Source organism: Rhagoletis pomonella, unplaced genomic scaffold (genome assembly GCF_013731165.1).
Source record: "Rhagoletis pomonella isolate Grant_MI unplaced genomic scaffold, Rhpom_1.0 Rhpom_scaffold_00004, whole genome shotgun sequence".
Classification (NCBI taxonomy): Eukaryota; Metazoa; Arthropoda; class Insecta; order Diptera; family Tephritidae; genus Rhagoletis; species Rhagoletis pomonella.
This window is the reverse complement of record NW_023458558.1, coordinates 63,080,648-63,096,779: the sequence shown is the minus strand read 5'-3', so window position 1 is coordinate 63,096,779 and position 16,132 is coordinate 63,080,648. Positions and strand designations below refer to the sequence as shown.

Sequence of the window (16,132 nt, the reverse complement as noted above, 5' to 3'; positions counted from 1 at the left end):
CCGGATGTGGTCGCAGTCGTGGATGCGTACAATGTTTCCTGTTTGGCTGTTTTAAATTTTTTCTTGACTAGCATGAACACCAAAAGGCACAAAACTGTAACCAAGGCAGTGTATCCAACTGTTATGTGGTGCGCATTTTGTGCTTCAAGTTTGTTTGGGAGTTCTAATATGAGTTGATTGGCCAATGATAATTGTAAGGACGTGAGGTTTTGTATTTGTGTTATGTATTTCTCATCATCCCGTGATTGAAGAAGAGGCTTTATATGTTCTGCTGCAGCTACTTCGGAAATTTCTCCCAGGCTAGTGTAGGACGAGCAAAGACTCGTCGATATCAACTGATCTGCTTGAACTGATATAAAATTATGTTTGAGTATGCAGTCTGGTTGGAGTGATAACAGTCCTGATCCTTTTAGAATCACCTGAATGATTTCTTTTCCACATACTGCTGTCGCACGAGATGAAACTGCTGTAGTGATATCCATGCAACATCGTTTGGTGTTTTTCGCAGTTGACAACTTGACTGGGTGTTGTTGTTGAACAAATTTACTTCACATGAGCATATAGATGAACCGTGACTACAACAAATTTGAATTCTAGAACAGATGTAATTTCCATTTTTATTATCCACTCAAGATTGAAATTTGGAGATGCTCATAGGGAAATATTGACCGAGAGCTGTGTTTATTGCCAAAACTGCAGAACACAGACTTATTTCTATCATAGTCCCATTAGTCCAAGTAGGAATTGGTAGCAGATTGAATAAGTCGTATCGATCATGCTCTACCAGAGGCAATGTGATGCTGAATACAACATACACATACTTTTCTGTAAGTCCTCCCTTAACCGTCATGAGTTGGTATAGCTGGAGTAAATCTTCATAGTTTACAGGCAGTTCCAATGGTGCTGATAAGTGAAGTTTAATTTTGTTTACTTCGTCTTGCAATTGGCTGTGCGTCAGCATAAGAGGACTTATTTTTCCGTGATGAGTATCTATTAGAACGGCCAATATTGCAGATGGCATTCTTTGCAAATTGGCTGCCATAAGTGTGAGATGGATGGATAACGAGGAAAAGATTCGAAACAATTTTTCTTGGTATATCTCATGCGTGTCGTTGCTGATCCTCTGGAATATTTGACTGACTTGTTGATCAATGATGTCGAACTTCCTCTTGACCGCTTTTTGATCCTGCTTCAAAATGTTGATGGTTGAGTCCACAATGGATGTTTGATTTCTGATCAGGTGCAGCAGATGCAGTTAATTTTTAACGTGTGTGATAGTTTTGAGAGAAAGACATGAGCTTTGTGATTTCTTGACACAAATGGCGCAGGGCCCTTGTGCCATTTGACAGCGCTGCGAGTTCTACCAAAAATCCTTCCATGTCATAGTAGATTATTAGGTTCCAATCGGTGGTTGATATGGCTGTTGAGCCTATTCCTTCAAATTGAATGCCAAGCCTTGATCCAAATCGCTTATTTTGAAGTTCAGCTCCTAAAGCCAATGGTAAGATGAGTAGGGTAATCAGAAGTGTAGCAAGTCCTTGGTGTAAGGAAGGATTATTCCTCCTTGATGGAATTTTATCTTCGTCAAGCAATTTGTTGGTTGATTGTCGTTCTGTGGCAACATTTGTTTCCTTGGGCAAGGGTGCAAGCCGATGAATAGGCCTCTTGCAAGTGCCACTAGCAGTTTTTACATCAGCCACTCTCACTACACCGTCGTTTTCTTCATATACATTGATGATTCTTCCTAATAGCCACTGCAGTACCAGTGTGTTGTCTTCTTTGATGATCATCATGTCACATACGTTGATGTTGTTGTGTTGTATCTTCCACTTATTTCGCAGCTGAAGGTCAGATAAATATTCGCGGGACCACCGGTTCCAAAACTCGCGTTTGAGTTTCCATCTTGTTAATAAATTTGTTTGCTGTGGCCCACACGTTGGATCAACTTATGCATTAAGGGGTTCTCCTATAAGGAAGTGGCCTGGAGTTAAAGCTGTTAGATCGTTAGGATTGTCGGACATTGGGCTGATTGGTCTGGAATTTAGGATTCCTTCCACCTCGATGATTACCGTGTCCAATACTTCATACGTTGAGGACGCTGTCGAGGTGCTTCTTATTAGTAGATGCTTAGCTGATTTAACAACGTCAGTAAGTTCAGAAAGCTGGTTTTTCGCGCCTACAAATTTGGTTGCGTTGTCACAATATAAATTTTGACAATGTCCTCTTCGGCTTATAAATCGTTTTAAGGCACCAATAAATGCATCCGTCGTTAAGTCGCTGACTAATTCCAAATGTACTGGCTTTGTGGCAAAACAGCAAAATACCGCTACATAGGCCTTTTGTGGTTTCTTTCCCCTTATCTTGAAGTGAACCCAAAATGGCCCGCAGAAGTCCACGCCTGAGTTGATGAATGGTCTTGCTGGAGTTACTCTTGTTGAAGGCAAGTTCCCTATAATTTGACTCATTAGTTTTGGCTTAGCTTTGGTGCATTTTACACAGTTTAGCACAGTTGATCGTGTCAGCAATTTTCCCTTAATAGGCCAAAATCTTTGCCTTGTGTAAGCTAAGAGCGCTTGAGGTCCACAATGACGGTTTTCTTTATTTATTATTTCTACTAATAATTTGGCGAGTTAATTGTTATGTGGAATTAGCATAGTTGTTTGGCATCGTATGCAAGTTCTGTTGCTTGTAGACGCCCCCCAACTTGGATGATGCCATTATTGTCCAGAAACGGTGACCGGCTGCGGAAAGAACTGTTTTTGCGAACTTCGTTGTATTTTTTAAGGTGCTGAAGCTCTTCCTCAAAGTCCAACTACTGCATTGTACGAACGATTACCACAAGCGCTTTTTCCAATTCGTGTACGGTGAAGGGAATGTCTGACTGCCGCGAATGGTTTCTGGCCTGGTTGATAAATTTCAGCATGTAGCCTGTCACTCTTTGTAATGTTTTGAAAGAGCCATTGTGTCGAATGCTATAAAGTACGCTTCCTTCATGTCCAGTGGTTGGAACGGCGACTGATGTCACCCTTTTCCATTCCATGTTGATACCTTCGTCGATTACTGATAATGCCTTGGAATACTTTGAAGGCCAAGTGTCTTTTTTACCAAGCAAGATTGTTGGCTCATAAAACCACATACTGCAGGTTTCTAGTCTCCCCGGCGGCAGTCCTCGTGACAGAATGTCAGCTGTGTTGTCTTTTGAGCTTACATGCCGCCATTGTTCAGCGGTAGTGTGCTCATGAATAACAGCTATACGGTTTGCCACAAATGTTTGGTATGATGCTGAGGATGAGTTAATCCATGCCAAAACGATTTGTGAATCAGTCCAAAAGTATGTAGCCACATCGTCTAGCTTAAGGTCTGATTTGACCCTTGTAGTTAGTTGAGCACACAGTACTGATGCACAGAGCTTAAGCCGAGGAATAGTTTGCCGTTTCAAGGGTGCCACACGTGATTTTGCACAGAGCAGCCTCACTTGTACTCGTCCCTCCTCCAGTTCAGATCTAATGGAAATCGCAGTACCATATGCCTTCTCTGATGCGTCGAAGAAGACATGAATTTGAATTTGAATTTTTGCTGGGATGTATCCTTCAAACACGTGCCGTCAAACTTGCATGTTGTCCAATTTTTGCATATCATTTCGGAATGTTGTCCATCTCTCATTCAAATCGGTTGGTAATGCTTCATCCCATGTCAGTTTAAGTTGCCAGAGATCTTGAATAAACATTTTTGCCATGACTACGATTGGTGCTAGTATCCTGACTGAGCGTTTAGTTGCAAGACTGCAGCTTCCTAGGCATACCTTTACGCAGAATCGATCCATCTTAGGCATACATGTTAACCCCAATGTTTTAATAGTTTGATTGATGTCATTGTCAAAGTCTATGTCAACTTCTTGTTCCTCCATGCCAACATTTTGCAGTAATTGTGAGCGATTGGCGCACCATTTTCTTAGGCTAAGACCACGTTGTTTTAAGATGTGTATCAGTTGCTGTTGCATTTCCATCGTCGTGTTTAAGCTGTCTGACCCACCAATTCCGTCATCTACATAAAAATTGTCCTGTAGAAACTGAGCACTAAGAGGATATTGTAGTGCATTTTCTTTTGCAATTTTCTGCAAACATTTGGTGGCTAAATATGGAGCATATCTTGTCCCATATGTGATTGTATTTAGCGGATAATGCTTTATTGGTAGGCTTGAATCCTTTCGCCAGATGATAAGTTGGAATTTGCGCTCGTCCGGTTGAATGAGCATCTGTCGATACATTTTTTCTATATCTGTGGTGAAGACGAACCTGGGCAAACGGAAGCGAAGTAAAATGGTGAAAAGCTCGCTCTGAACAGTGGGTCCGGTATTCATGAGGTCGTTCAAAGACATGCTAGTGGACGATTTTGCTGATGCGTCGAACACCACACGTCATTTGGTCGTGCGGCTTTCGGGTCTCACAATGCAATGGTGAGGAATGAAGTACCTAGGTTTACTGATGGAATCAATATCCACTACCGTCATGTGCCCCAAGTTCTCATCTTCCTCCATAAATTGTACATATTGATTCTTTGTCTGGAGCGATTTTGCCAGTCGACGTTCTAAGGCCAGTAATCGATTATACGCCATCCCATAGGATTCCACTAAGGCCTCCGGATTTTCATGAAATGGTAGCCTTACCACGAATCTCCCATTTTCATTGATGAGTGTATGTTGTGCGAAATGAGCTTCGCACTGTTTTTCTGCTACGGAATGTTGTCTTCTTACAGTTGCAACATCCTCAAGTTTCCATAATCGAGCAATGGTTGCATCTAAGTTGATGTTATCGTTGGAACAGATTCCACATATTGCATTTGAGATGTAGTTGCCCCCAACTTTTCCCGCGATGATCCATCCCAGCACTGTATTCTGTAGAATGGGTAAGTCATCTGACAGTTTGATTTGCCCTGCTGCCATCAGTTGGTTGTAGAATTCCGCCCAACAATATATCAATTTTGTCAGGATGATTGAATGATGTATCGGCTAACATGATGTTCTCAGGTATTTGCCATTCGTCGATCTTGATTTCTTGCGAAGGCTGCGGGGATATAATCTGAGGCAATACCACTGTCTCTAGCCGCGTTGTAAAGTTGTTGATCCGAGACTGTAGCGCCACATTGACTCGATGCTGTATCTTGGTGCTCCTCGACTTGATGCCACTAATGGAGATTGATGATGGTTTAGTTGAGATGCCAAGACGTTTAACCAATCGTTCAGTCACAAAATTAACTTGTGAGCGTGAATCGAGAATTGCCCGACACTGCACTTCTGTTCCGATTCCTCTAACTTTCACCATGGCAGTGCTGAGTAGTACATATGTGTTTGACTTTGTGTGCTTTGCGGTGGTAAGTGACGTTGCTTCGTCTTTTGATGGTATTGATTTGGTCCTGGATGCTGTAGTACTTTGCGATCCGTTGCCTGATGTCTTTGCTCACATCCCTTTTTGAATCCTCGAAATGTAACAGCGAGTTGTGTTTTTCTTCAGTTTCTTAATATACAATTTTTAGAACCATGTCCCGGTTTAAGGCAATTGTGGCAATATTTCTGCCCTTGTATGAATTGAAAGCGTGCCGATGGAGACTGTTGTAAAAATGCCTTGCAAAAAATAATGGATGTTTTCCTTTTTTGCACATGCTGCAAGTGTCATTCTTATGACCTTTGGATGTGGCTGAAGTGCACACCTTTGCCGTTGAGCTTGTAGATTTGTCTTTGACACCCATCGCTTCCATGGATTGAAAGTGTTTCTCCAGAAATTGCAGGAATTCATTGAGTGTTTTTACCTTCCGTGGCTTTGATAATGATTGTTCGTACTGCAAACGAGTCGGTTGATCCAGTTTCTTCATTAGAAGGGGGAGAAGAAGTGGATCCCACTAACTAACTTGCTCACCAGCAAGCGTTTGTTGTTGTAACGCTCCAGAAGCATGAACCAAGATGCATCAAAATGCTCTCCTGTTGATGTGAAATGTTTAATTAGATTTCCAGCCTCCCCCACTAAGTGAGTTTTCAAGTACCACATTTTCTGAACTTTTGAAAGAGGTTGATTTATTACCAGTTTCAAGAATAGATCATGAAATTCTTGCCATTTTAAATAGGTGCCATCGAATTTTGGAATTATTATCTTCGTCAATGAAATTGATTGCAGTTGAATCGGAAGTCGGTTTGAAGATTGCTCAGTATGTGAGTCACTGTTAGCTGCTTGCAAAGTACTCCATACCTTTTCTTCAAGTGAAATGAAGTTATCGACCTTTTAGCCCTGCTCGGTTGGGTTGTCGAACATCTCATATATTCTGAAGTGAATGTCTTCTATATTTTCCCACAGCTTATTAATTGTTGGAACACATTGTGGTGAAACGTTGTCGTTCAGTAACCGTCGCAACGAGGCCATCATTACCCCTTGGCTGCGAACTAGTCTAGTGTACTCGTTGGAAGCTTTATGTTTGGTTCCAGTATCATGACGTGCTTCTGCGCAGACTGCTTCCATTTTTCTTCTTGTAGTTTTGTGGGTCCTTAAACTGCTGCACTGGCCTTGTTTAAGCAGAATGTCCTTTCACCGGGGTCACCAGAACGTTCGTAACAGTAGCGATTACGCCAAGTTCGAACACTGTTGTTTGCTTCGTTGCTTTCAAGTCTTTATTGAATTAATGATTACGTTTTTATACAAACTAAATGCTTACGTAGCTAAATAATAAGCCATAAAAACTTTAGATCGTAAGCAAAATTATTGTAAAGGCTTTATTCCCACGTTTTGGTCTACATAAGCATAATTAATGCAAATGCTTTATTCCCACGTTTTTGTTGACACAAGCATATTCCACATTTTGCGTCTACTCTTATTTGTGTGCCTTAATCAACAATGTCTTATATGTAAATTGACACATGCCAAATTATTTGGCTATAAGAATACACTAAAAGGCATAAAGTGCAAGCTACGCATAAAATAATGCAAGCGAAAATTAATACCCTGTTGAGTAAAGCCAATGCAATATTAATATGTCGACTTTTCTTATTAAATAACACATATACTAAACAACGCGGCGTTTTCAAACTTGAAACATTTGCTTTATAGATTGTGTACTTTTTAACACAGTGATATTTTTCAAACAACTACCGCCATCTGTAGGTTAGGCCGGGTAGTTTTGGGACCACCCCCGTAGATACCATAAATTAAAGGAGACATAAGCAATTTACATCGTGCGGTGCAGAAGTATAAATACTATTTCGATACCCCTGGGAGTTTTGGCGGACCTGTAAAATATAGTTACTACGAAAAATGGTACTGGAAATCTCCTGGAGAGAAACAGAAAAATATTGATGCTCAAGAATCCCATACCATTTCTACGAAAAGCTGTTTTTCCCCGTATAAAATACATGAAAAATTTTGAGCGCTTTAAGCGACTTCTAAAAATTTTGTGATTTCAAAATAAAAAATAGGGATATATATGACCACCCTAGTATACATATTATGAAAAGCAACCATAGTTAAGTGCATAGTAAGTTGAGGATAATGGCCCATTATGAGCTCAAAAAAGAGTCAGAAAAGAGCATATTTCCCTTCCTAGAAACCTTCCTAGAAGGGCATGCGAATAGGAGTCCAAGTTCGGAGTCATTTTAGAGTCTGAATTATGACGCTTTCTGAGTATTAAAAACAAATATTCTTTATAATTCTGATTACTAATAAGCTTTTACTTATATGTGAACTTTGTTACTTATGTTCAACACAGAATTTATGACACCAAAAGAGCCCGAAATGTGTCAGTCTGGTTAACTGGTCTCAAAATCATATTTATGACGGAAGACTCATTTTACACTCACAAATTCTGAACACTCAGAAAATTGTTTAAAGGGTAGTATTTGGAGGGACTAGTAACCAAGACTTGATTGTAAATAAATATGTTTCCCAATCAAGGCATATTGAACAGGTAGTATCAGTAGAGCAGATGATTTAATTTTTTTCGTAAATTATTTGGTGTCTAAAATGTCAAATATTATTAATTTATTCTCACAAAAATTCTCAACTGTCAAAATCTACAAAACAAGCGATTGAATAGCAGCTTTAGGAACGTTCATCAAACTCAGCAGCACAAACGGTGATAACTAGGTCTGGCAAACAAATTTATTAAGAAATAAAGTTGCAAAATTTTTTATTTTTTTCAATTTTAATTTTGTATTTGTATTTTTGTCATGGCACACGTTGATTTACAAAAGAAAAAATCAGAACAGATTTTGACACTTTAGATACTAGAAGCAACAACAAAATGCACGTAAATTTTGTTTTTGCTCTAATGCTACTGTTTGATATGCCTTGCTCCCAATTAAAACATATGGAAGGTTTCAAGATCGGGGCGAACTCCTCTGTAAGAACAACAATGGCGACCTAGTGACCGATGTCCAGAATGTACTTAAATTGTGTAGGGAACACTTTTACAACCTATTGAATGGTAGCAGCGCTGAAAGTAGTGGATAAGACGAACCTGAGTTCCCAGTCGATGGTGATTGAGTAGCTGTCCCACCGCCTGACTATGACGAGGTAAGAATAGCGATTACGCGGCCTGCCAGCCGAGCTATTCAAGTACGGCGGCGAGGAGCTGGTTGAGGTGCATGCATCAGCTCGTATGCAGAATATGGTCAGATGAACGCATGCCCGACGACTGGAATTTAAGTGTGCTCTGCCCAATCCACAAGAAAGGTGACCCCGTTATTCGCGCCAACTACCGCGGGATTAACCTTCTAAGTATAGGCTACAAGGTCTTACCGAGCGTATTGAGCGTGAGACTGAAGCCCACCGTCTACGAACTGATTGGACCTTATCAGTGTGGCCTTAGGCCTGGCAAATCCACCATAGATCAGGTATTCACAATACGCCAAATCTTGGAAAAGACCCGCGAGCATAGGATCGACACCCACCATCTATTTGTCGATTTCAAAGCCGCTTTCGACAGCATGAAGAGAAGTTGTCTTTATGGCGCGATGTCTGAATTTGGTATCCCCGCGAAACTAATACGGCTGTGTAGAATGACGTTGAGCAATACCACCAGCTCCATCAGAATAGGGAAGGACCTCACCGAGCCGTTTGGTACCAAACAAGCTTTCAGACAAGGGGACTCCCTTTCATGTAATTTCTTTTATCTGATGTTGGAGAAGATAATAAGAGCCGCAGAACTGAACCGCTCAGGCACCATACTTTACAAGAGCGTACAATTGCTGGCGTATGCCGACGACATCGATATTATCGGGATTGGATAGAGAAGCGAAGCGAATGGGTCTGGTGGTGAACGAGGACCACGAGGAAGGTCATCACACAAACAGTCAGAGCATACGCGTCTTGGCACCCACGTCACTGTTGACAGTTACAAGTTTGAAAAAGTAGACGACTTCGTTTATTTGGGAAGCAGCATTAACACCGATAATAATGTCAGCTTTGAAATCCAACGAAGAATCACTCTTGCCAACAAGTGTTACTTTGGACTGAGTAGGCAATTAAGGAGTAAAGTCCTCTCTCGACGTACGAAAGCCACGCTCTATAAGTCACTCATCATGCCCGTGCTGGTAAATGGCGCAGAAGCATGGACAATGATAACATCCGATGAGGCGGCTCTTGGGAGTATTCGAGAGAAAGATTCTGCGGAAGATTTACGGGCCTTTACGCGTTGGCGACGGCGAGTACCGCAGACGATGGAACGATGAGCTGTATGAGCTTTACAATGAAATGGACATAATGGAGCGAATTGAAATTCAGCGGATCCGCTGGCTTGGCCATGTCGTTCGAATGGACACCGACGCTCCAGCTCTGAAAATATTCAATTCGGAACCCGCTGGTGGTAGTAGAGGAAGAGGGAGGCCGCCACTGCGATGGCTTCACTTGGCATTTCCAATTGGCGTCAGTTAGCACAGAAGACAAATGACTGGTGTGCTGTTTTGGACTCGGCCAAAATCGCTTAGGCGGTTACAGCGCCAATAAAGAAGAAGAATTACATTGAAAACGATATATCTTGCACGCGTTTGATTAAAAAGGAAAAATATTTCACACAAATTTTTTTTTGTTTGAAACAGCTGATGAACGACGCACGCGACAAGTTGAGAGTTTCTGCTTGTTTCTGCTTTGTGTTGACGTTAGCGTTGCCAAATTTTTGCTATGTGAACGGCTGCAATGGAATTCATGTATTCATAGTCAGCTATTGAAGCGTTGTCAATGACAATGCAACGCCAAAGTTGTATGTGGAAGGGCATTTACTCTATGCCCAATGCAAACATTTTTCCACTTTTTTCAATCTTAAAGAAATTCTTGATTCTCAAGTAGATACACAACATTTTTCTAAAAAAAATTTCCCAAGGTTTGACTAAATTTTAATAAAGTTTGAACTCAAAATAATATGCAAGTTTTTCTCAAATGAAAAACTCAGATTATTGCAAAATAATAATATGTACAAAAATGTGCCCCTTTGTTAGAAAATGGTTGGTTCTCCAATTGAGGTACACTTGAGAATCAACATTGGACATTGGAATATGTAGTGGATCTCCATTTGACCTCCAACCCAAATGTTTATTGGGTACTTACTTTCAACAATATAGATACATATGATGTATGCATGGGTTAATAGAAAGCGGTATTGTGTTAAAATAATTTTTAATATTCGCATCTTTTGTTTGATAACACATCGATACATAAATGAATATTTATATCTGTGTATTAAAGTAAGTAGACATATTAAAAGTGGTTAGTATTCACTAATAAAGACTAATCATTGCTTTCGAATCTATGTAAAATCTAAATATTTGCTGTGTTCTTTTTCTTGCTGAATATTAACTTTTGCTAAGTAAATTGGTGTCATCTAATATAGATACAGATCAGTAGATACCTCAAGAAATTTAGTTTGTGTTGGTGGCTTTGGCATATGTGATGTACGGTAAAGAACCTAAACAATTACATAATTCAACATACATATGGTTAGAAAATGTGAAACACCATAAATAAATAAGCACAATTAAAAACATTTATTACAAAAATACACAATAAACAAAGATTTACAACTAACTATGTACGTACACACAACAATGCAGAATTTATGTATATAGATACATTAGTAGCATAGGAAGAGTTTACGTGCAATTCTAAGCAAATTTTCCGAAGGAAGATTGGGTGTAAAATCAATTTGGAGTTTGCCAAATTGTGAAAGTAGATATCGAAGAATATGTCAAAATTTTCACTTTTGCGCCCTCTGGTAAAATTAAAAACAAAAACCTAAGTCCATAGGATGTTTTTATACAAAATTTAAGCACTTATTTACGACACTACAGGAAAATTCTAAGACACCTGCTTTCGCAATTTGGCAAACTCCAAGTTAATTTTACTATGGGTCCGCAAATTTGCTTAGAATTTCACGTAGAATCCTTCTGTTCTATACGCTCATAGTCGAAAAGTCTGCCAAAAGTGACCCACCCTAATATAAATACATATATTGTTGTTGAATGAATTAGATCGGACTAAGCGGCGTAGATATCTACTAGATGTTTGCTAGTAAATATGTGGGATATGCGTGTATGTACAGTTAGATCTCGGTTAACCAGTACCGATACACAGTAGTCGTATACTTTAAATTCGATATATTTCGGGTACCGATACTTTCTTTCTATACTACATCCATGTGAAAGTTTCGATACCTGCATGGCGTTATATTACGCGGTTAAGTTCTCATCAGTACTTTAGCCACATTTTTCCATTAAGGACCGGAAACTCCCCAGCTAGCACATTTCCCAGACAATTCATTGATATCAGACAAGTCGGAATAAAAAGTGTACTATTTAGACAAGTCTTACTGGAGTGTCTGGAGATGTTTCTTTTTTATTTCCTTGTCCGATGTGTCTGATCGAATTATGTCCGATTTCGGGCATTCACGTCTGATAATTCTTATTTTCTATGATTATTTGGTCAGACATCTGTTAGATATCCGCCAGAATCGTCGGTAATTAAATCAGAATTTCCCACGTCCTCTCGGTTAGACTTCCTGTCAACCTCTCTCCACACGCTTCTCTGACTTCTTATCTTCAGTACATACATACATACATATATAAAAAGTGTTACTGCAATGAAATGTTCAAATGAATGACGTCGAATGGTGGCACAATATGTATGTAGGTATGTATGTAAGTACATAGGTAAATTTAAAAGCAATATCTACAAACGTAATGGCTCAAATTGCGACAGCTTTGAAATTTCGTGCAACCGACTAGCAAATTAAAATGAAAGCTTGGACAGTTATAAAAATAGAAACATTTGTAATTGAAAAAAAACTAAAAATAAAGTACAATGTACTGTATTACATACAAAAAGCGTCGATCATACAAGCATAGTTAGATATATAATACAAATACAAACTGAAAGGAGTTTAACAAGGACACAAATGACGACAATCAGGCAATATCGATTAATGATTTAAAACAAATTAGTTACTTCAATACAAAACATTCAAATACATGTATGTATGTATAAATAAGACTTAATTAAAAAAAAAAATTGCTTGGGTTAAATGTGTACATGAACATGTTACTTTTTTCTGTTTTTTTTTATTAGCCCAACTACCTTCTGATAGACAGAATACAGTGATGGTAGCACGTGATAACTCCACGATTGCTGTGCGGCGCTTTTATCTGTTGTGGTTGTGGTGGAAGTGATAATGGTATTGTGGTGGTTGTTAATGATGTGTGCGTTGTTGTTGTTGTTGTTGTTGGTGAGTGTATCACCGACATAGACTTTATCTTTATTATTTTCGTTAAAATACTTTTTATTAAAACTATTCGCAGCTGATGTGGACGATGACGATGACGATGCGTGCGATGACAATTGCTGTGAGTTTCTATTTTTATTGCGATTATATCCTAATAAATTGCTGGAAGTGAGCAGCGAGGAAGCATATTGACTGCTAAGGGATTTCTTATTAGTCTGTCGCCATTAGTACATATCCAAAAATTAAATGGTTCAGTAAATAAGAAAACAAATGAATTGGGGGATAATTGGTAGCGCAGTGATGTGAATTAAAATTCAACGAAAACATATTTGTAATTGTAAAAAAAGAGAGAAAGAGAGAGAAATAGGTTAATGAGCTCAAAAGCAGTTTAAAGCGCTAAATTTCAAATGCGTTCTGTTATGTTTCTTTTGTAAGTATAGTACATTATTAATGAATATCATTGAATAAAACTAATAATAATTGTACCCTTAAGAGTTAAAATGGCTTTTAGACAATGTAATAAATTTTTTGTGAAATTTTATATAAGTACCAAAACTTACTTTACTATTATATGTGTAGTAGTTGAAGGTCTTTAAATATGTGCCCAGCGAAAGTATATCGCACTGCGGACATAAACTGCCTATTGAAGACTGCATCATTTCGAGGAGATAGAGAAAATCTTCGGCCACATAATGATCTTCCTCTAGGAACAATACCAGACCTGCAAATATTTGTGTAGATTTAATTATAATGAATTACAATTTTCTTTCCTTTAAATATGTCATATTTAACTAACCAGTATGATAACGTGTCACATCCAACTGGTCAAATACACGATTCGCCTTCCACCACCAATGATGTTTTGTCTGTGTAAACTTCGCTTCCCTGTAATGCCCGTATAGGTCGGGGTAGAGGGCATTATTGCATTTGCGTACGATGGCTCTGTTCAAAAAGAATGTAATAAAATTGCTGAGAAAATGGTAAGATAATTTGTACAAATTATGCTCTTGTTAAAAATTTGGCACTCACTGATCCTTCTTCATGTCACGCGGACAGTCATTCGGGTCTACGCCAGGAAACTCATTCGGATGAGTTTGTATGGAGTAAGGATAAAATATCTGTGAAATAAAAAGTGATACATGTTAACGAATGGTAATGAAAAATTTTTCTTACCAAAGTAGTTAAGCTTTAATGGTATTTGTTAATTACCTGTATGACCTTACAGAAATCAATAGTTTGCACTAAATCATTGATGTCATCGTCGTAGTAGTCATGCGAGAATATTAATAAAGTCTTAGAAATGTCCTTGGCCTGCGCCAGACTAACGATCAAATGGCGTAGGTAGGTTATACGTGTATGCACCTAAATTTAGAAATTTATTTCTGAGTATTTTTTGTCCGAAATGTGTGTTTGTGTGTGCAAGTAAGTGTACAGTAAATAACAATCTTTAGCGTATACAATCTGGCACAATTTTTAGGTGTACCCTCGAATAATACTCTAGAGAAAATCTGACACAAAAAAATGCCGATGCACGTAAACCTCATTTTAGGTCGTAGATTATGGATAGAAATGTTTACCGCTTTTTTTCTAAAATATTATAATTTTTATGAAAAAAACTTCATACTTTAACAAGGAAAAAATTACAAAAAAAACACCTTTTTTATAGCTCTATAGTGTATTAGAGCATGTTATTTTGCCAAAAAATCAAGCTACTAACGATGAAAATCGATGGATAATTAAACTACTTTTGAATGGTCAAATGAAAATGTGCAATAATTTTATGTATGAACTAAGCAGCAAGAAATAATGTCACTCATACGCCATATCGCACATGGCCATACCCGGACATACTCGCACATGGCGTATGAATAACATTTTCGATGTTAAAAGTTGATTTTTTTTTCATTTGCAATGCAAACTTAAAATGAAAGTATTCTGGGAAAATGGACTGATCTAGAAAACCGTTTTCAGATTCTTAATTTACGACTCAAAATTACATAAGTTTACGTATCTGGGCGTTTTTTGTATAATTTTAGCGTCCTCACAGTGTAATTTAATAAAATACAGACCGTATTTCTTGGAAAATTAAACTACTTAAAATTACGCAATGTTGATAAAAAAATATTTTTAATTATATGAAAATAATTGGAAATTTTGCGCATCGCTGCTAATTTTACTGGAGAGGAGAAAATTATCTAAATATTTACAATGGGAAGTCCTACGCTGCGACTAAACACGTTCGCGTTATGGTTTGAAAAATTCAATAATGCGCTTCTTTTTTTTTTTGAAATATTCGCAGGAAATAATGTTACTCATAAGCTATGACCAAAGTTAATGGGCTCTATGCATAAAAAATTAGTTTAAGCTCACACTCAAATTTGCACTGACAAAGTGAGCTGAAATTCAAGAATTTGTACTGGAAATCGGGTCGGAAGTTAAGCTCGCGTTTAAGCATGAGCCCAATAGGTAAGCAAACCTTAGTGATTACGTAAAAGTGGAACGTTGCAGCGTAGTAATTTTCACTGAAACTATTTAGATATCTTTTTCCTCTAAAAAACGATCTTTTTGCGACTATGCCAATGATGAGCATGATATGTATGTAAGTGCATGATGCTTCAATATATGAAATATGTACTATATGTACTTCACCTCACCTGTATTACAATTATCACAGAATCATTTTGTAGCGGACCATATGTGTCCTCATTTAAAACTATTTGCAGTTCATTATACTTGGCGATTTGTTGCTTTATCTCCGAAATATTTGGAGGATGATAATAATCCATATAAGAGGCATTATATCTACCCGTACTGGTGTTATTATGCTGCACTGGAATTAGAAAGAAAAGGTCAAGCGAATTCGAAAATTGATTTATTTGTCTGTATATATGTAAGAACTATAGTTTCGGTGACCATTCATACCGATTTTGCCTGGACAGTACCGTTTTAGGGAAAATTGTCTCGCTGAATATTTTTTAAAAGTTGGGACGTATAAATGTCCCGATTATTCATATTTGTACCGATTAAGTCCCGATTTTTCAGTGTTTTCTTCATTAATTTGATAAGGGTATCCTTGTACTCTGGCCCTAAAAAAATTTTTCGTATAAACGTGGCAGAACTTTCGTTATCACAAACGACATAGAATATAAGAGAGCCATAAACATAGCCAGCATCCTAATTTTCTGTCATCTTTGGTTATGTTTTATTCTGTCAAAATGTCACTATATCGCAGTCTATAATCATTGTCACAGTTTTTTAAGGTTTTTGTATTGATTTGTTAACTTTTTTTAATGCAACAATTCCAACTTGATTTTTGTGAAAAAATAAAAATAATACTAATTTCCTTTAAAACGCGTGGATATGAAAAATATAAGCTGTAGATATA

At 38.0% G+C, this 16,132-nt stretch overlaps 1 protein-coding gene across 5 annotated transcripts in view; it reads right to left on the bottom strand.

Annotated features, from left to right (window-relative positions):
* The window catches only part of LOC118737949 (alpha-1,6-mannosyl-glycoprotein 2-beta-N-acetylglucosaminyltransferase), a 61,901-nt gene that overhangs the window by 5,480 nt on the left and 40,289 nt on the right, over window positions 1-16,132 (bottom strand). Inside the window, exons 5-11 of one of the 5 annotated variants that reach the window (XM_036468781.1) lie at window positions 15,402-15,577; window positions 13,957-14,109; window positions 13,777-13,865; window positions 13,544-13,716; window positions 13,308-13,468; window positions 12,603-12,962; window positions 9,957-10,938 (exon numbers count right to left, since the gene is read on the bottom strand). In XM_036468781.1, coding sequence (XP_036324674.1) covers window positions 10,855-10,938; window positions 12,603-12,962; window positions 13,308-13,468; window positions 13,544-13,716; window positions 13,777-13,865; window positions 13,957-14,109; window positions 15,402-15,577 — 1,196 coding nt within the window. In that variant the 3' untranslated portion in view covers window positions 9,957-10,854. Of the gene's footprint in view, window positions 1-9,956; window positions 10,939-12,602; window positions 12,963-13,307; window positions 13,469-13,543; window positions 13,717-13,776; window positions 13,866-13,956; window positions 14,110-15,401; window positions 15,578-16,132 lie in introns of those variants that run through there. The other 4 variants (XM_036468779.1, XM_036468780.1, XM_036468782.1 and 1 more) reach the window with 4 other exon arrangements.